Raw genomic sequence first — 20317 nt, forward strand, 5'->3', positions numbered from 1 at the left:
TTGACATTGTCTTAGGATGCGATTTGATTAGACTTTAGAGAAATTTTGTGTGGATTCGAATGCTATGACTCTCTGCTTCACATAAACAGAAGACAGTGTTGTTGCAGGGTCTCCTAAGAGAGGTTGTAGAAAAGGGGTTGGGGCATATTTGGAGAAGGGATAGAATGAGCGGAAGGGAGAGAGAGAAGGGGAAAAAGGAATGAGAGCTGACAGAATGGGGTAGGAGGGAGGGAGGGAGAGAGAGAGAGAGAGAGATTGACGTCCGCGGGAGGCCTCGCGGGCCTATGGGACAAAGTGCGGAAAACACCAAAAAGGGAAAAAACTCATACAAGCCACAAAGGGCTGGAGCGAAGGGCGCGCTAAGGCCCTTGCTGAGCACTATATTATGATGAAATAAAGAGCTCAATAGCTCAAGCGAAAATTGAATACAAAACATGTCGTATCATATCATGTCATATCATGTGCTATGTGAGAGAGAGAGGTGTTTGGGGGGGAGAGAGAGAGAGAGAGAGAGAGAGAGAGAGAGAGAGAGAGAGAGATGTATTAACGTCTTTAGGACACCTCGTGTGTCTATGAGACAAGATACAAAATATATGTAATCCATACAAGCCAATGTGGGCTGAAGCAAAGCCCTTGCTGAGTGCTAAGTGCTAAAAATGCAAAAAGCTAGTACAAAATATAGTAGGAAAAAGAGCAATCAAGTACTGCTCAGAACCAGAGCTCCAAGTACATGTGCAGGCTCTATATAACCCGGTTCCCTGATGGCCCTCTGATGTGATGCAAAGAGCTCACGTATTTGTGTCTGCCAGGCTGTCTCCCGTGGTGGCGGGGGGCGATCTCTCCTAGATCTCTGTACCTGATGGGCTACATCGAGAGTTATGCCTTGTCTCTGGCGGTCCCCTTTCAGGAGGGATGGGCCACAATCGTGCATGCTCTGGTCACCCCACGTGTCATGTGTGGTCTCTGCCCACGTCTCTCGTCCAGCCACATCCTGGTGACGGGTCTCACTGCTGATCCATAGTGCTCTTGTCTCCTCGAGCTCCCCCTCGATCTCATCTGGTGCTGGCTTGGATGCATAAAAATCAGTGCCGCGTGTTTGTGCTCGGTCTAGCTCGGTGTCTTGAGGCATCAACTGTAGCTGATCTTTGGCCTACCGCACAAGGGAGTCTCCACATCTCAATCAGATAGAGCCCAATGCAAATCTGGTCGGGGAAATGTATCTGTCGTGTGAGTGGTCGGAAGCCGAGCCCCTCCTGAAAGAGACAGTGGTATCGCCATCTGATCTCATAGTAGGCGAGACAAACACATAGAGACTGCTCCTTTGTCTCGACCTCCCCTATCGTGCATCATCATAGAAAATGCTTCTTTGTCTCGACCTCCTCAGAAAGTGGTTATGATAGAACTGGGTCTTGGTGGGGAACTCTTGATCCCCGCTCCCAAGCCCGAGATGTGTGGAGTTGGAGAAGGTCTAACCGTATGATACGGTTAATCTCATCATGTGGAATGCGCTCCGGTGGTGCATCCATGCTGTACTGAAAGGGGGGGTAGCCTATCCATCTGGATACCGTGGCTATCAAACCATGTGGACACCCGCGCATACCATGCTGTATCCAAGCCTCTCTCTGCTAGTCGTTGGGATGACTCCAGTGTCAGTCTCGGTAATCTCCACTGAGGTAGGGCCCAAACTCTGTGGAGCAAAGTCATGGTCTGGAAGAGGGCGTCTAGTTGGAGAGGTGTCATGGCGAACTCTGTGTGTATGATCTGATAGGGAACTGAAGGCTTACTCCAAATCATCCTAGATCCCATGACTACTTGTAGCCTCTCAAATCCCTTCCAGTCAGTAGCTGAAAGGTCACTCCCCCAAAAAGGTGCTGCATACATGGCAATCACTAGCCCTTCGTCGGTGGATTTGGAAATGCACTTGGAAGCACTGCCTCTCTGATAGGGCACCCTTCCCTCGTGTGAGTCATGCTCTGGCAGCATGGTTCATCGTGAAGCCTGGTCTCGTGAATATTGCCCCTAAATACGTGTAGGATTGCACTATCTCCACTGTTTCCCCTCGGTAAGTGAAACTATGTCGACGTCGATGTCGATGAAGCACTGCTTGGGATGTGTTGAAGATCATAACCTTGGTTGGTTGACTGTTAGGTCCCTCTCTCTACAGAACATCTCCAAGGCCTCCAAGTGTTTCCGCAATCCCTCGGCGGCTTAGGACGAAATGAGGACTATGTCATCTGCATATAATAGTATCTGTACCATCAAATCAACCAATAGGGAGCCCTCTCCTCCTAGGCGATCAACAAAGGATGTGATCTCATCAATGTATAGGCCGAAGAGAGTCTGTGAAAGGAGGCAACCCTGCTTCACCCCTATGGTCCAATTTGATAGCCCCCAAGCAGCGCGGACTCACCCTCTGATAGCCCCCCAGGAGCGCGGACTCATATAGACACATCACTCCCCAGATCATGACCTTTGGGAGATGCAACTCCTGTAGTCGCTTGATCATGCGAGAGCGAGGGATTGTGTCAAAAGCCTTCCAAAAGTCCATGAAGCAAGTGTAGACCTTCTGGCGCCTCGACTTCGTCTCCTCAATGATGGCTCTTAGGGTAAAAATATGGTCTAGTGCGGAGTGCTGTCTTTGGAAGCGTGCCTACCCCCGAGCCCGTTGTCCATGGTCCTTTGTATAGCTATTGATTGCACCGATTCATAAATCTTAGTGAGAGTATGGCCAATCTTGAGTGCGGTAGTTCCTGGTATCCATGGGGTCCCTTGCCTTATGTATCGGTACAATGGTGGTTGTGTTCCAAGTAGGTGGGAAACCGTGGCATATTGCATGGTTGAATAGCTGTGCTAGAACCGGGGCCAAGACCTCTTGTCCATGTGTGAAGTGCTCTGTATGTAGCCCCTCATGGTCTGGTGCTCTCCGGTTATGCAGATGGAGGAGGGCATTCCTCACGTTCTGCGCAGTGAACAAGTGACAAGTAGTGGGTTTGGGCATAGAGGACATATTTGGTGGCATTTGACTTGGGATGTTGTATAAGGAGCATGCATATCTGTGCCAAATCGTTGGGTCCGGGATGGGAATGGGCCGTTTCCCCTCTGATAGGAGTCCCCAGCCGATAGTTGGGTCGCCCCCTCGAAAGGATCCGACCACCTCATCAATCCTGCGAGTGAGAAAAGTCTGCTTCTTACGTCGTGTCATCCGATGTGAGATGCGATGCGCCTCAGATGAGGTCAGGTGTCCCAGGGCTTGCTCATGTGTGAGGTGAGCTCTCATCTCCTTACATTCATCATCGTACCCGGGGTTCTGATCTTCCTAGTCGGGGCATTTGTGGGTCGAGTCGTAGGGAAAGATATGATGGCAGCCTCGTGTACCACTAAAGCCAAAGTGGCTGAAATTTGAGCAAGATCTACCTCTGCTCTATGTAGGGTCGGAAGCTCTCGAGCTAAGTGACTCACGTAAACTAGATGGAGACCCCTTGGTAAGTGAAGCTATGTCAATGAAGTATTGCGTGTGAGGTGTTGAAAATGATAACGTTGGTCTTGCCAAGGTTGACTGTCTAGTGTCTTGCTCTACAAAACAACTCTAGGGCCTCTAGATCTCTCTGTAGGCGTGCTGGTGAAGAGAATATGAGGACTATGTCAGCGTCCAATAATATCTATATCTTCAAAGTAGCAAGCAACGACCCCTCACCTCCCAGGCGATCAATGAAAGTCAATGATCTCATCAATGTAGAGCCCAAAGAGTGTTGGTGAAAGTAGGCGTCCTTCCTTCACTCCTATTGTGCTCTCAATCCAATCTAACATGCCTTTAGGGGCAGGTACTCTCCCTCTAACTGACTCATATAGGCTCATCACCCTCTCGATCATCTCTCCTCCTATTTGCATCTCCCGGAGTCTCCTAATCATGCATGATCGTGGGACTGTGTGGGATGTTGATCTCACCTCCTCGATGACAGCCCATAGAGTGAAGATGTGATCAAGTGTAGAATGCTGCCTCCTGAATCCAGCTTGTCCCAAAGCCCGCAGCCCGTGTGTCTCTATGTAGGAGTTGATCTCTCTCTCTCTCTCTCATACTGATTTGTGGAATGTCATGAGGGTCTGGTAGTTCCTAGTGTCCATCTGCACATTCTGTGCAGTAAACAGGATGGATGTGGTGGGGGGAAGCGAAGACATATCTAGTGGTACCTGTATCGGGACGTCGTACAACGAGGTCGCGTATGTGTGACAGATGCCCGGATCAGTGATGGGGATGGGTGACTACACTTAGAGAGAAGCCCCCATGCAAAAGTGGGATCACCTCCTCGAAAAGATTGGATCACTCATCCATCCTATGTGAAAGGAAAGCTCCTCTCTTTTGGTGTATTAGGTTGACATAATATCTGCTTTGCCTCAATCCTCGTGAGGTGCCGCAAAGCCTGTTCACATGTGTCATCGAACCACGGGTTCTGGGGCATCTTCCCAACGTGCTGTAGATGGAGTCATGGGAAAGGACTTGGTAGTGGCATCCCGAACCTCTGATACGAAAGTGTTTGAGGCTTGGGCGAGGTCTACGTTGGTGGCTCACGAGAGAGAGAGAGAAAGAAAGATGTTTTACTATCTTTAGGAGGCCTCGCGGGCCTATTAGTCAAAGTACAATATCAGAGTCACTCATACTCATACAAGCCACTGTGGGTTGAGGCAAAGGGCTCACTAAGACCCTTTGTTGAGCATTATTGTGGACTTAGCTCAAACTCAAAGCTCAAAGCTATAAGCCAATACTCAATCTCAGAGCCGAACTCATAACCAGGTGCCATGGTAGCTCTCTTGTGAGCTGCAAAAATATCTCGTATATGTGTCTGCCTAGTCATCTCGTATTTTGGTGGGGGGTGTGGTCTCCCTGATCTCTGTATCGTGTGAGCCATACTAAGAGTGACACCTTTGGTCGGGATGATCTCCTCCGAGTAGAGTTGTGATGGGCTGGACCTCCATGGTACGTGCTCGCATCCATCGCTGCATCGTGTTTGGTTCTTGTGTTTTTGGCTGCATCCCTCCTCCTTGTCTCATCCCATTGACCCATGTTGTCCTCATGTCATCTATCTCCTCTCCTCTACTCCATGTCTAGGGGCAGATTCGAATGCATAGAAATCTGTGACATGTCATTGAGCGAGAGAGAGAGAGAGGGGGAGTGGGGAGGTTGTAAATACTAGTATAGAAGGAAGGCTAAAGTTAAGATTCCTTTTGTCAATGTGAAAATGAAAATACCAAAGTAGAAGGAAGGCTTAGGTTAGGATTCCTTTTGTCGATGTGAAAATAAAAATACCAATATAGAAGAAAGGCTAAGGTTAAGATTCCTTTTGCAAGGTGAAATGAGAGAAATCTTTAAAGTGATTTTGCCTTTCCATGTCACGAACTGGTTGGAGGATGCACATGTGTGAAAGAATGATGCATAAATTGATAAGCACTCGAAATGGGGTGGAAGGAGTGTCCACGTGAGTGTATTTTTGCTATTGACCACTGCTAGAATGCTCTTGCAATCCACATATTACATATGAATGCATAATGGCTCATGCACACACTCCATGCATACGAGAGGTCACCACCTCTCATGCCTCTTGGGATCCATCCCTTGGGCGTACCCCATTATTCTACCCTTAGCCTATGACACTATATGCCTACCATTTATTAATGCATACCCATGCATTCCTACCCATTCCTATCCTAGGACCTACATGTGTGAGTGCACCATTTATTCCATATCAATTAATATATCAAATACATTATCTATATGGCCTTAGCCATTTAAGCCTACCTTACCTTCTAATTTATACATTTCAATCAACCTAGCCTAATACATTCTAGGCTATAAAATCAAGTCGTGACATGCCCTCTTGCTTGGGACATAGATGTCCTCATCTACTAGGTACTCTTCTTTGCCTTCATGGTCTTTAACACTCATTAGGTTCCTGCATAAACTTCCATACGACATCTTCAATGTTTCATCTTCATGTCTAGTACTCCTACCAAACAAGTCCAACATTAGTATGTTCCTTTAAATCAAATTTCCAAATAAATCAATAAGAAAGACATAGTACTTATCTTTCATGTTGTGTTGTCCATGTACTCCTTTGCTTTGGACATTCCTACAAAGACTAATTCGACTCTATCCATTAGGGATGGTAGGAATCCATTTCCGTTCTACTTTTCCTTTCCAATAGGATACCATTTTCTAATCTATCTCTCTCATATGCATGCATTGGTCCAAGCTCCAAGTGACCAGTTTGGAACCATTAGTTTTAGGTTGATTAGACCCAAAACTTACAAGATAGGCCTAACTTACAAGATCAAGATCACCAGATCTTGCTTGAGTACTCATTCTAGAGCACCGGGTCTAATTGTGGATCCACTCATAGTCATGCGTCCATGACTCACCAATTACTTGAGATCTCTCTAAGGTCATCAGACCTTACTAAGCACTTACATATGCACCACCTAGTCCAACATCTAGATAGGACTATGGACCCTTTCAGTGATCATTCCAAATGAATCACTATTTTCGATATCTTAGATACTACTCAACTATCCTAGTCTAAATTAAGGTCGTAAGACCTATGGCCATGCATAGCACCCTCTTGCTTGGGAAGAGCCCAAGTACTACCTTGGCTCATCAACCCAACCTAAGAGACTGACTTAACCATCTCTGGTTTTCTAACTACAAAACTCTTGGCACCATGGATGCCTTTCAAAGCCCAGCTTGCCCAACATCTCTGTACGACACCATTGTGTACATTTCCAAGGTAATAATTGTGCACGTGCTCAATTCTTGCGATTTTCCTATTTCTACTGTATGATCCTACATGCAAATGCATCTACTACTTCATTATCCTACATGCAAATGCATTATCAATTCATTCTTTGTCCTAAATGCTCATCTTGAGTTTAAGTAGGTCAATCCTTTGACCCTTGTCACCATTCAAACTTTGTCTTTGATCATAATTGTCCTCCTATGCCTAATCCAATAGGGAACTTTCACCATCTTGTTTCTACCTCTTTCTACTAATCTACTTCCAAGCTCCATCCTCCTATGTGCTTGGGCGGCTTAGCTAATCTTGATCAATGTCGATCACTTGCTTCAAGGTTTTCTCCATATCTATCCCCGTGGAACATCTCATATACCCTTATAAATTTCACTATGTGGCCATACCCCCATCACTTCCTAGTTGCTTCTTATGATCTAGAACCACCACTTTGGTTTTTACCAAAAGTTTTGATTTGTAGCATTCCCTCCTTGCTATTTGTGAAGCGACCATGCTTCATTCAAAATGCTTCAATCCGCTATTCTCCAACCATTACGACGTTCTAGATTCTAACATGTTCGCATGATAATCTCTTTTGTGTCTTTGTCGTACACATCTACTCAATTGCCCCCGCTACCTTCTCTATGGTACTTCAATTTCCAAATGTTTAACTACCATGCTATTCTCCCTATTATCTTCCCTTCTTTTTTTTTTCACAATCCTTTATTTTCTCAATAATCTCCCTTTTTTAAAAAAATGCTGTCTTTTATTTTCTTTATCCTTATCATTTTACAATGTGAGGACAAGGAAGGAAATGAGGAACTAGAGGGACTTAGAGGAACTTAGAGGGTTGAGAAGTGATGAAGAGGTTGAAATCCTCAGTTTTGACCGACACCTAATTATTTTTTGCTCGATTGGATCTTTTGAACCACACAAGGGGGTGATATGATCACATTAAGAAAAGGATTGAGAACGGATTTGCCACCCTGACTCAATCTGGGATGGTTTGAGTAAAGAGGGATTGGCTACCCTGATTCACTCATATTGTCCGCTGAGTTTTTAATTTGCAGTATACTTTGGTGGTATGGGACACTAAGGTATGTTACATTTAAGATTCTCTGATGTGGTGGTATAATACAGCGTGAAATAATACCCAAGGACCTCTAGGGTGAAGTACAAGTAGGCTGCATTGAATTGGGGTAACCTAATTAGACTTTTTATGAGGGTTGACTAAGATTCTTTACCCTGAGTGAAGCCATGTATTTTTTGGGTTCAACCCTGGAGCTCCATAGTCTAGACTCAATCTCAGGAAGGGTTACCGCATCTCTTCTGATGATGGTCTGTCAGTGCCTTGTTTGGAACTTGATGTTCCTAGATAAGAGATCCTAAGAACTGGATGATCCTGTGATTGGAGCAGTTTTGTTGTGCACAAGTTTATACAGGATATTCGATAGTGGATCTTGTTTTAAGAGATTTCGGATTGTATGTTTCCGTAGTCTTTGGATCACATAGGATGTTATTCCTATGATGGTTGACTATATACATGTCTAGAACAGTACCATTGACTGGATATAGCCAACTGAACTTTTATTGATTATCCTCATGTAGGGGCATTTGGAGGATAGATCAAGGGGACCATATCTTTGGTCAGGATTTTACCCATTGATACTTCCATGAAGATTCTTCCATCATGAGTTATGAACGGATACCTAATTGTTCTGCGATGGAAAGTCTGTCATGTATTTCAACCCAAGAATTTGAATTACAAGGGTATTCCGTTGAGGGATTTTCTGAATACTAAGTAATTCAAGAATTAGGGTTGATAGAAATTGCAACCCAAAAATTGGCCTCGAGGGGTTCAATTGATGGGGTTGTTCGAACAATGATTCCTCGATCTCAACCTAAGATTTTGAGTTCAAGGATACTCAATAGATAAGGTTGATAGAATCATTTACCTTCATGTACAGATTTTACCATGCTTGTGTATTTTAATAAATGAATTTTATTTTAAAGATCGATTAAATTGATTTAAATCACCTTTTTTAAATCAAAGAAGGGGAGTATGTCATGTGCATGGTGTACCTAGGGTTGGATAGCAGGTTAACGTGTGTTACGGGATAGCATAGGGTTGGATGGCTATTTTTAGCCGAGATTGCTATATATAGAGATTGATTCATATATAGTGCTCGCTTTATATGGAGGGAGCTATTCATAGCATTGTGCTATCTATAGTGGGTTTCCTTTTATATAGAGGGAGGGCCAGTGCTATTGTGTAGATCAGTTGAGCGCTCCTCAACTGATGGATGGGACTTGGATCCAAGCCAGGACTCTGGCCATCTACATGGCGGATCATAGGTGGTGTATCGAAGGTCCTCTGGACGGGCTCAGGTGGTATGGGACGCCTGGGTTAGATACGGGCCTATGGATGAGTCGAGCTGTAGCCCACGTGCTCGGGGGTGGTCGGGAGGATCGAGGTGCCTGCGCTATGATTCTGGTTGGATTGAGGACGAGATTCTAGGTTAGTGATAGGGTTAGATCCTGCGGGGTCGAGTCACCACATGACAGGTCCACACTGTCAGAGGATCCCTGCTCTGATACCACTTGTCACGAACCGGTTGGAGGATGCACATGTGTGAAAGAATGATGTATAAATTGAGAAGCATTGACCCTCCAAATGGGGTGGAAGGAGTGCCCACGTGAGTGTATTTTTGCTATTGACCACTGTTGGAATGCTCCTGCAATCCACATACCACATATGAATGCATAATGGCTCATGCACACACTCCATGCATACGAGAGGTCACAACCTCTCATGCGGGATCCACATCCCTTGGGCATACCCCATTATTCTACCCTCAGCCTATGACACTTTATGCCTACCATTTATTAATGCATACCCATGCTTTCCTACCCATTCCTATCCTAGGACTTACATGTGTGAGTGCACCATTTATTCCATATCAATTAATATATCAAATACATTATCCATATGGCCTTAGCCATTTAAGCCTACCTAGCCTACCTTCTAATTTATACATTTCAATCTACCTAGCCTAATACATTGTAGGCTATAAAATCAAGTCGTGACATTCCGTTTGTGAAGATGATTAACATCTGATGGTGTCGGCATTGACAAAATATAAGTCACACATTTCGAAGCTAAGTTACTATATGTCGTAAATAGCCATGAAAAATAGTTCAATATAATCAAGGAAGTATTTTTCCATAGGGGTAAAATTTTTAAAATATGCATCTATTCTTGGTGGCTATAAGTTGAATTGAATTCAATTGAACTAGTGGGCTATGCATTATGATGGTGTGTGCATGAGACATATTTTTTGTATCAGGACTAGACACACCGTCCTTCATAACCTCTTTTTTGTAGAAACGGTTGGCTGGCCCGTTTTGAGACCACCACCGCTATGCTCATTGTATCAGTTATCTTTAGTCTCATAGACCTTCACGGTCTCCCGAAGACTTTAATAAACTTTCTTTCTTTCTTTCTTTCTCTTTATAGATAGATAGATAGATAGATAGATAGATAGAGAGAGAGAGAGAGAGAGAGAGAGAGAGAGAGAGAGAGAGAGAGAAAGATTAATGTCCACGGGTGGCCTTGCGGGCCTATGGGACAAAGTGCAAAGTACACCAAAAGGGAAAAACTCATACAAGCCACAAAGGGCTGGAGCAAAGGGCGCGCTAAAGCCCTTGCTGAGTACTATGCTGAAATAAAGAGAGCTAAGTAGCTCAAGCAAAATCAAGTACAAAACATATCATATCATATCATTTGCTATCTATTACCAGGAGCAAGCTAAGAGTTGGATTGGCATATCTTATTAGCACTATCCTTGAAGTTTGTTTATTAGTGATTTGAGTACATTCGCCTTATGCACAATTTAAAAATGCTGTTGGCAATATATGGCTTGCTAGCTTTGCATAACCACTTGATTTTTTTGTGGGCAATTTTATCAATGTGAGTGTGCATGTATTTGCCTTTTAGTTGTTTTTAAAAACTATCTCCCACTAACATCCCTCCATGTTGCATCTCACAAGGAAGTATTACACGCAATTTACCACAGTTGTCATGATGTGCAGGATCGTGGCTCTGGCCGCTCTCGTGGCTTTGGATATGTGACCTTCTCTTCATCCGATGATGCTGAGGTAAATCGGCAATTCATTTTCACGTAGGGTGAAAATATCGCTCTTAGTGGAAATAAGAACACTAGGGCAGAGTTTAAAAAAAGGCTGAGTGGGCTAAATAATAAAGGAAAGGTTAGGAAAAAGCTAGGATCACTTTCTTTTAACCCATTTTGTGTTCTACCATTTCTTGTTTGGACCAAAAGCAAAGCAACTTTAGTGCCATTGCTTTTTGTCTTTGTTATGGAAACCTAAAGTTATGTTACGGGGTTGTCCTAGCTCTCCTGCAATCTCACATGTTGTTCGTGAGTTGCCTTCCTCACTTCCTCTTCCTCCACTTCCCCCTCCTTTAGTTCCTTGAACTTCCTCAGTTCCAAGAGTTTTTGCTTCTCGAGACTATAAAAGAAGACTCATGTACCCAGATAGATTAATGTCTCTAGGTCTTTTCCCAATAAAAGTTTGTGAAAAATATAATGTCAAAGTTCTTTTTAAACTTCAATATACCTTGAAAAACTTCTCTTTTGAGGATTTGAATCTAAATAAGCTCCATTATATATAACTTAAAACTTCGTTGGATCGCTTTTTAAAAGTCAAATCTTCCTTTGAAAGCAAAGAAGTCTATCTAAATAAGGAACTCTTGATTTGTATTTTTACTTCTCCCTCTCTTGATAAGGTAGGCTTAAACTCAATTTTGAAGTCTCTTGAAGTGATGGATTCTCTCCCTCATTTTGTGAGAAGAATTTGGAAGCATCCAGTAGTAGCTTGGAAGTATGTAAAACCTTTAGAACAAAAGGCTTTCAACTATGGAGAAAGAAAGAAAGTTTATTAAAGTCTTTGGAAGACTAATGGGTCTTTGAGACTGTGAAAAACCTGGTGCAAACGAGCTGTGGTGGTGGAGCTACTAAATGAGCGTCCACACCAATGCAAATGCAAAAAATGCAGAATGTCAGTACTAAATCCTAAGTACAACATAGTCATGTCATGTTGGTAGTCGACTATCTCATCATCATCATCATCATCATCATCACCATCAAGACATCATGGTGGATGAGGCAATGGGGGCATGAAATCGGCGATAGAGTGTTGTCAGCCACTAAAAGGTGCAGCCTTGGCATGTCTCTTTGTCATAGCTTTGCGTCTAACCAGGGCCACTGTGACTTCCATCGGGCGAGACCTGACTCTAAACATGGAGGAGATGTCCCCAAGTGTGATATGTGTATCAACCCTCTGTCTGAGCTGTCGGGTCATAGGCTCCGGGTCACGTTCATGTCGAGGCCTCGTCCCGTGGGTGTCCATGTGATGTGGCTGGAAAAACTCCGTGATAGAGCTCTAAGAGGGATCAGCCAAGGAAAAAGTCTGCTGCTGTCTCCGTGCTCGAAGTATCCTCTCGCGGTGTCTGAGTGCCTCATGAACGAAACCTGCCAAACATCGCTGGTCTGGGTAGGAGATGAATCGGGCCAAAACCCAAGGGCCAAAACCCATAGGTGTCTCTGAAGAGGCAGTGGAAACGTCCGCGGGTCTCATAGTAAAAAGGACACCTGAAGATGAAGTGCTCCTCGGTCTCAACCTCCTGCATGTCACACAAAGTGCATATGTGTCTCTCCCTAGGTAGTCACTCTGCTATGCCTCTCTCGATACGAAGTCTATGTGAAGAGACCCGGAACTGCCCAAGTGAGATCCTTAGTGAGTGGGGTAAGTAAATCTAAGTGTACCCTGGTGGGTCAATGAAATCCTCCGCTGTGATATGTAAGAAGTGATCTTTGTAGAAGCCCAGCTTCACTGGAAGATTACTCGGGCCCAACAAGGTTCGGAATCTGTGTAGCTGTAATAGATCCTCACCGATAACATGGTTGACCTCGTGTGATAGAAGGGGAGAAAATGGAGCATCCATGCTGCTCTGGAATGGAGGTAGTCTGTCCATGTGGAGCCCTAGTCCCTTAAACCATCTCTCTGTGCGTGCATACCAACACCTCTGGTCTCCCTCTGTTGCAAGTGCCATAGAAGAGGACAATGCTAGCCATGGTAGCCTGCTACGCCCTAAGGTGTAATCCCCATACTCCCTGACTCCGTATAGATACGTGATGACCTGAAATGCAGCATCTAGCTGTAATGGGGGTGACCCAAACTTTGCCCAAATGATCTGGTGAGGAACAGATGGATTACCACGGATCATTTGTGGTAACATGAGAACCTGTAGCCGCTCCACCCTGATCCACTCTGTATCCGACAAGTCTAGCCCCCAGCATGGACTCCCCGTTGGGCAGCGGACCAAGGAGTCAAAAAGCAATCCTTTGGTCCGTGGAGCCTGAAAGTGAGAGCGGAAGCACTGTCTCTCTAGTCTAGCCAATGAAGCATATCCTCTGCTCAAGCGTGCCTGCATCTCGCGGGTCTCATAGTGAAGGTGGGTTCGGAAAAGACGACCCCAAGACAAGTGTATGATGAAACTACCTCAACAGGTGACCCATCGAATGCGAACTGCTCCTGGCGCATGACGGCTCGAGATGTATTGAAGATCATAACCTTGGTTTTATCTAGGTTGACCTTCAAATCATGAGACTCACAAAAGGACTGTAGTGCATCAAGGTGTCTTTGGAGCCCCTCTGTTGAGGAAGATGAGAGCCACGTCATCTGCGTAAAGCAATATCGGGATCAGCGTGCCCGCAAGAGAGCAACCTACCCCCCTGTGTCTGCATCACTGTCTCAAGATCGTCAATGTAGAGGCCAAACAAGGTAGGTGATAATGGACACCCTTGTTTGACCCCATAGTGCTCATGATCTCGTCTGTCCACCCAGATCTTGTCCGGACTCTGCTTGAAACTCGCATAAAGCGCCATGACAGCCCAAATGATCTCTTGGTCGTAACCCAAATCCTGTAGGTGCCGAGGCGGGCTCTCGAAACCGTGTCAAATGCCTTGGGGAAATCCACAAAGCAACAGTAGACTCTCTACTTCTGTGGCCTCGCCTCCTCGATGATACATCTGAGCGTGAGAATGTGGTCCATGGTCCCATGATCACGCCGGAATCTGACCAGTCTGCTGCTCTAAGTTCTCGATACTCTGCAAATCTGCTGACCTCGGAATCAAGTACTGATGCATAAATCTTGGACATGACATGTCCAATCATAATGGTCCTGTAGCTCTTCGGGCTCATGGGATCCCCTGCCTTGTGAATGGGTGAGATAGTGTTAATGGTCTAGGTGCGTGGAAACCCCAAACAAAGAGCTTCATTAAATAGCTTTGCTAAGATCGAGGTTAGGAGGTTAATCCCATATGCAATGAACTCAATGCATAGTCCTTCATGATCCTTCGCTCGGCCATTATGAAGTTTCATTACGGCATCCTTTACCCCCCCCCCCCCCCCCCCTAGTGAGGGTGCAGGATGTGGGGCGTGGCATATGTGAGAGGTTAGGGACTGGCTGATTTGGGATATCATAGAGTGTGCGTGCATAATCAAACCACACCTGAGTGTCAGTGAGTGGTGAGGGGGACCGTCCCTCTAGAAATCTCTGCCAAAAATCCTTAGAGTTGTTACTGAACAGAATGTTGAGTAGCTCCTCCTCGTTCCAACGAACAAAGTCTAGTTTCTTTATGTGTACCAGTTGATGGTACTTGCGTAGCGTCTCTAGTTCGCTCAGAATACTGTTTTTGGTTTCGAATTTAAGCTGATTGCATAAAGCCTTACACTCATCATCGTACCAGCTATTACAGGGTACGGTCCCATGGCGTGGTGGGCAGGTGGAGCGGTGGTGTAGGGGAAAGCGTGAAGAGCAGTCTCGTGTAGTGAGCGGGTGACTAGGGCAGCACGATCCTCTAATAGGGGTATGAAGTCAATGTAGGCGAGAAGTATGTACACATGGCCAGAGTAGGTAGGTGAGTGATCGCGATCAAAGCGTATATCATGGTAGGTGGAGTAAGAACTCAGCGGGGTGGAAAGTGCTGTGCGACGGGGAGTAGAAATGCTAAAGAAAAGATAGGTATGATCAGCCCCTTGGGAGAGAGGTGCTATGGTAAAGTCAGTGATGCGAGATGTGAAGGTAGGGGATCCCATGATGTAGTGCACAACACTGGAGCCTCCCCCATGTGGAAAGCACGTGAAACCACCTGATGCGGGCCATCTGTCAAGACCATTATAAATAATGAGATCATGCATCCTGCCGAGGTCTAATAGGGCTTGCCCATAAGATGTGAACGGTCCTCGTCTATCAGCCAAAACCTGTAGCATACCTGCCTCCTCAAGGTCAATACATCTCTTCTCCTTCCATTCTTTCCTTTTAGTAATACAAGAGAGAAAATGACTTGTTGTAATTTCAGAAAAGGGGTTTATTTTACAGCACAAGTCAAGTGTTGTAGAGTTGGTGGTACTTATCCGATTCCCGCTTCATTTGTGTCGAGAAAACACTTGAAATGACCTCTTCTTCCTTCTCTTTTAAGCTTTTCTTCTTGTATTTCTGCTGTAAAATGGTGCGCTCCGTTTGGGCTACTTATTTTGAGTGGATTGGAGCTCTAGATACTGTTATAGGGGGCACTTGATGGGTGGATCACCCCCTTAAAATCTTGTTCCAATCTGACTTTCTGTTGGGGAGAACGCGGGGGGGTCTCTTTTCCTCATGGTTTAAGGGTTTTAAGGGTCTATTCGCACAGAGGGGGGGGAGTCACCCTGTTCCCCGTCCAAAGACCCAAGAAAACAGAAAAAGCCCTTACCTCTGAGGCTCTATGATTCAAAGATTGTGTTCCAAGATTCCCTTGCTTCGAAGCACGGGGCCTTCTTCTACGCTGCACTTGCAGTCCGTGGCTTTGTTTCGTACGCTTTCACCCTTTGTCTCGCTGCACTCTTCCTCTTCTCCTGCTGTCCCTTTTGTGGATTGTCGCTGCTTTGATACCAAATGTGAAGAACCAGCCTTCTCAAGAATGCAAATGTGTGCAATGCATGTAGAATTTGAATGCCAATTGGCCCTCCAATGGGGAAGAGCGCCCTCGTGAGACTACTTTTTTCTATTCTACATGCAAGGTGTGTGAGAGATGGTGGATGAATGCAAGGTGAATGAAGAATGCTACGTGAGATTCACAATGAAAGGGTGATACCCTTTCATTAATGTCCCTTGAGATCACTCAAGTTTCATCTTCCCATTTACACCTACCCTTAGCCTATGACCCATGCATCTACCATTCAATGCACCTTAATGTACCCTTCCCTTCCTATTGCCCCTAGGACCTAGACACATGTGTGCACATTTTTATTAATAGAATAAGTATCACATGTCAAAATTCGATGCTGTCTGAAGTAGTGGATCCAGCTCGACTAGTCCTATCTACTGAGATGATCCATCGCCATAACAAATCGGTTGGTGTCCATCATAAAATTTGAGGATTATCAGATATCATTGCCTATCATGTCTCGGAAACACTAGAAGGCTTCCTTGAAACTATCTGGGCATTCAATTTGCTAGCAGTGAGGGGGGCATTTTAATGTCACAATCCAAGTACATTGGACAGCTTTTGCAGCGTTTTCAGTTTGAGGATTGCAAGCCAGTATCCACACCATTAGAGACTAGTTTTCACTTCTCTTCTGAGGATGGCAACGGTACATGTGATGTCACTCTCTATCAGCAAGCAGTTGGTTGTTTGATTTACCTATGCCATACGAGACCTGATCTACAGTATGTTGTCTCACAGTTGAGCAAATATATGCACAACCCATCTATGCACCATTGGCATGCCGTGAAGCGTGTTGGTAGTGATCCTGGAAGTGGGAGCAAAAGTCTCCTCAAAGTCCATGCCATGCTGCTGAGCATAGCCCTTAGCAACAAGACGGGCTTTGTAACGGTACACTGAACCATCAGCTTTCCGTTTGATCTTGTAAACCCACTTAGTTCCAATGGCATTCTTGCCATTAGGCAAATCACACGACTCCCAAGTGTCATTCTGATGGATAGAATCCAATTCAGCTTGCATGGCCTTCATCCAACAATCATTCTGAAAGGCATCTTGATGACACAATGGCTCTTCATTGCATGCTGTAGCAACCAAAGCATAAGCAACAAAACTAGCATGCTCTTTCCGAACAGTTGCTCTTGTACGGGCTGGCAGAGGAGTGTCTTGTTTGCTGTCTTTTAATGTGTCAAGGAGCCAACGGGGTATTTTCTTAGGCTCCTGAATTTCTGCTCTTTCTTGGTCAAGAGCCCGGTGCAAATGATCCCGATCAATGATAGGCATATTAGGCTGAATTTCTGCATGCACATGGGGCTGTAAATGACCAACAGATGGAGCAGGGACAACCTCAGATGGAACATCATCCTATGTTTGGGGCATCAACAACGGGCTGTTTTTGATAGTCCAGCAAAGGCATAGTGGAAGATTCATCAAACACAACATCCCGATTGACAAAATACTTGCCCGTGCGGGGCTGATATAGCTTATAGCCCCTGCTCTTTGAACTATACCCAAGAAAAATGCATTTAACAGCTTTATCATCCAACTTAGTGCGTCTCTGTGAAGGCACATGAGCATAAGCTAAGCATCCAAAAGTCCTCAGGTGGGAAATGCGAGGCTTACGACCCGTCCAAGCCTCATAAGGTGTGATAATCTGCAATGCCTTTGTACGACATCTATTCAAAATGTAATTTGCACACATGACCGCATCCAACCACAACTTATTAGGCAAATGTTTGCCTTTCAACATGCATCTGGCCATTTCCATCGTTGATCTATTCTTCCGCTCAGCCACGGGATTCCACGGGAAGCCAAAAAAACAGCAAACTCCTTTGACATGTATTCACCCCCCTTGTCTGTATTAATGTGAGCAATGTGCAGCCCACTCTCATTCTCAGCCAAGGCAATAAAGTGCTTGAAGCATGAAGAATCATCAGACTTGGATTTCAATGCGAAAATCCAAGTGTACCTGGTAAAATCAATAAAAGTAACAAAATAGTAGAACCCCCCAAGAGCTGCAACCCTCATGGGTCCACAAACATCACTATGAACTAGATAAAGCTTACGTGAAGAACCAACTCTCCCATCCTTGGGAAACACAGCACGGTGCATTTTATCAAGTAAGCATGGTTCACAAACATGTTTGGTAGGCATATGCATTTTGGGAAGATCCACAACCATATCTTCCTTATATAACTTCACCAGGGCTCCAAAATTGAGGTGTCCAAACCTCTCATGCCACAAATGAGTATCTGCCATGGTAGAATCAATAGCAAAGGCATGTGCATCGGCAAGTGCAGCATCATCTTCTGAACATCTGTCATAAGCATCAAGTCTGTAAAGACCACTAGACAATGTGCCAGTCAAAACTAGGGTAGAGGCATGTGCAACATCATACACTGCACACCTCACACCATCAAAAATAACCTGAAAGCCACATGTAGCAATGGCTGAAATAGAAATGAGGTTCTTACGAATGCCTGGAACATAAAGCACATGCTCTAGAGTGACAATACCACTAGAGACAGAAGTAAGAGCAACTTGCCCAACACCTTTCACGGTATATGATGCATTATTGGCACATGTGACATTGACCCCTTAGATGTAAGCTCCAATGAGCTGAATAACTTCCTGCAGGAAGTGATGTGCTTGCTAGCACCACTATCAAAGAACCAGGCATCACGAACATCTGAAACTGCCAGACAAGTATCATGAACATCAGGATTATACTGACATGTAACCAAGAAAACCCAATGGTGGTCTTGTGTGAAATTAGCGGACTCATGTCGATCTTCTGCACTAGAAGAACCAGGAACTACAAGACGAGACTCTTTCCTTTTCTTTTCAGATGCTATGCGCTTCCTGCATTTAGAAATATCATGCCCAGGTTTCCTGCAATAGTTACATCTCTTCTGCTTTTTGTGATCCCCTGAAGAAGAGACACCATGTGAATGATTAGCATGGGAATGAGAGGGCTTTCCAGCTGAAACCTTGCCTTTACCTTTGTGTTTATGATGGGCAGCAAATGCTTGATCACTAGCCATAGTAGCATTGCGATTCACACGACTTTGCTCCTGAATCAGGCAACCCATCAAGGGTATTAGAAACCAGTTGAGAATCAGGCATAATCTCATCAATGTTGGCCAACTGCTCTTTCAAATCCTTTACATTAGTGAGATAGGCATCCATGTTACCACCCTCATTAAGCTTTAAATCTTTCAACTGCCTGCGGAGATAGGCAACCCTCGCCTCATTCTGCACTTGATACAAAGATGCAAGCTGATCCCATGCTTGCTTAGCTGTCTTGCAAGACCGAATATGAGGGATAATAACCCGTTTCACTGAAAGAGCAATCAAGGCATGTGCTTTGGCATCACGACCATCCCACTAAATTTGCTCTTGTGAAGGAGGCAAAGCACCTAGAGCAAGAGGTGCAGGAGTCCTGGCTGTAGCAGTAGAACCATCACCTAAAGACTCATCACCTGAAGAAGCAGAGGCTGTAGGTGTAACACCAGTAACAGTGCGTGTAGGCTTGGCCTTAGAACTTGAAACAATATGCCATAGATTCTTGGCAACCAAAACATGTCCCATCATGTATGACCACATGGGGTAATTGGTGCCATCAAACTTGTCATCGGTCCCAATCAGCCCAAACAAATCATCTTTGCCACTAGACATGGTGCTGAAATACAAGGCAAATGCACCAGCTAGCAAAGCAAATGAGAGAAAGGAAACCTATCAGACTCAAGTGCTAAAAAAACTGCCCAAGCTTCAAAGCTTATGTCTGCAAAAGACTCAGCTGTCCCAAGGTGTACCTGTTGCAAGAAAAATCCCCAAAGGCAACCCGAGGCCTTTCCAAAATGCAAATGATGCAGAAATTGGAAAAAGCCAATGCAACAATGGCTTACCCAATGATGAACAGTAGTGACAGGCTTTGAAAGCGAGCAAATGAGCTGCTCAGCTCGAGGCAGCTCTGAAATGCTGGCGCGCAGCTCGAGACAGCTTCGAAATGCTGGAAAATTTGAGAAATGATTGGCACGCAGCTCGAGGCAGCCCGTACTGCAGTGAATGTACTGAATTTTGACAAACTGGACAGAAGTACGGAATTTTCTGACAGATGTACGGATTTTTGTACAATTTTTGACAGATGTACGGATTTCTGTGCAATTTCTGACGCATGTACAAAATTTCGTACAATTTCTGACGCATGTATGTTTTTTTTTTTGGTGGTTTTGTTTTGTTTTGTTTTTTTTGGTTGTGTGTGTGTGTGTAGACAGGTTCGGAATTCCGTACAGATGCTGTAAATGCTCGCGTGTGGTCATTTTTTGCTGTAGCAGGCTGGAAAATATATCGAAAAACAGTTCCCTTCGCGAGAGTTGCTCCAAAGTGCGGTCTTCTCGCGACAAAATGAGGTTTTTCACGACAGAAGTGCTTGGAAAGGTCTCAAACACTCGTGGGAGTGTGAAAACCAGCAAGACC

General features: G+C 44.9%; 1 protein-coding gene across 2 annotated transcripts in view; it reads left to right on the top strand.

Moving 5' to 3' along the window:
* The window catches only part of LOC147887264 (uncharacterized), a 113335-nt gene that overhangs the window by 8572 nt on the left and 84446 nt on the right, over positions 1–20317 (top strand). For both annotated transcript variants that reach the window (XM_087394196.1, XM_087394195.1), the window contains exon 5: positions 10869–10934. In XM_087394196.1, coding sequence (XP_087250322.1) covers positions 10869–10934 — 66 coding nt within the window. The remainder of the gene's footprint in view (positions 1–10868; positions 10935–20317) is intronic.

Source organism: Dipteris shenzhenensis, chromosome 23 (genome assembly GCF_047967505.1).
Source record: "Dipteris shenzhenensis isolate YYH24624 ecotype China chromosome 23, Dip_SZ_1.0, whole genome shotgun sequence".
Classification (NCBI taxonomy): Eukaryota; Viridiplantae; Streptophyta; class Polypodiopsida; order Gleicheniales; family Dipteridaceae; genus Dipteris; species Dipteris shenzhenensis.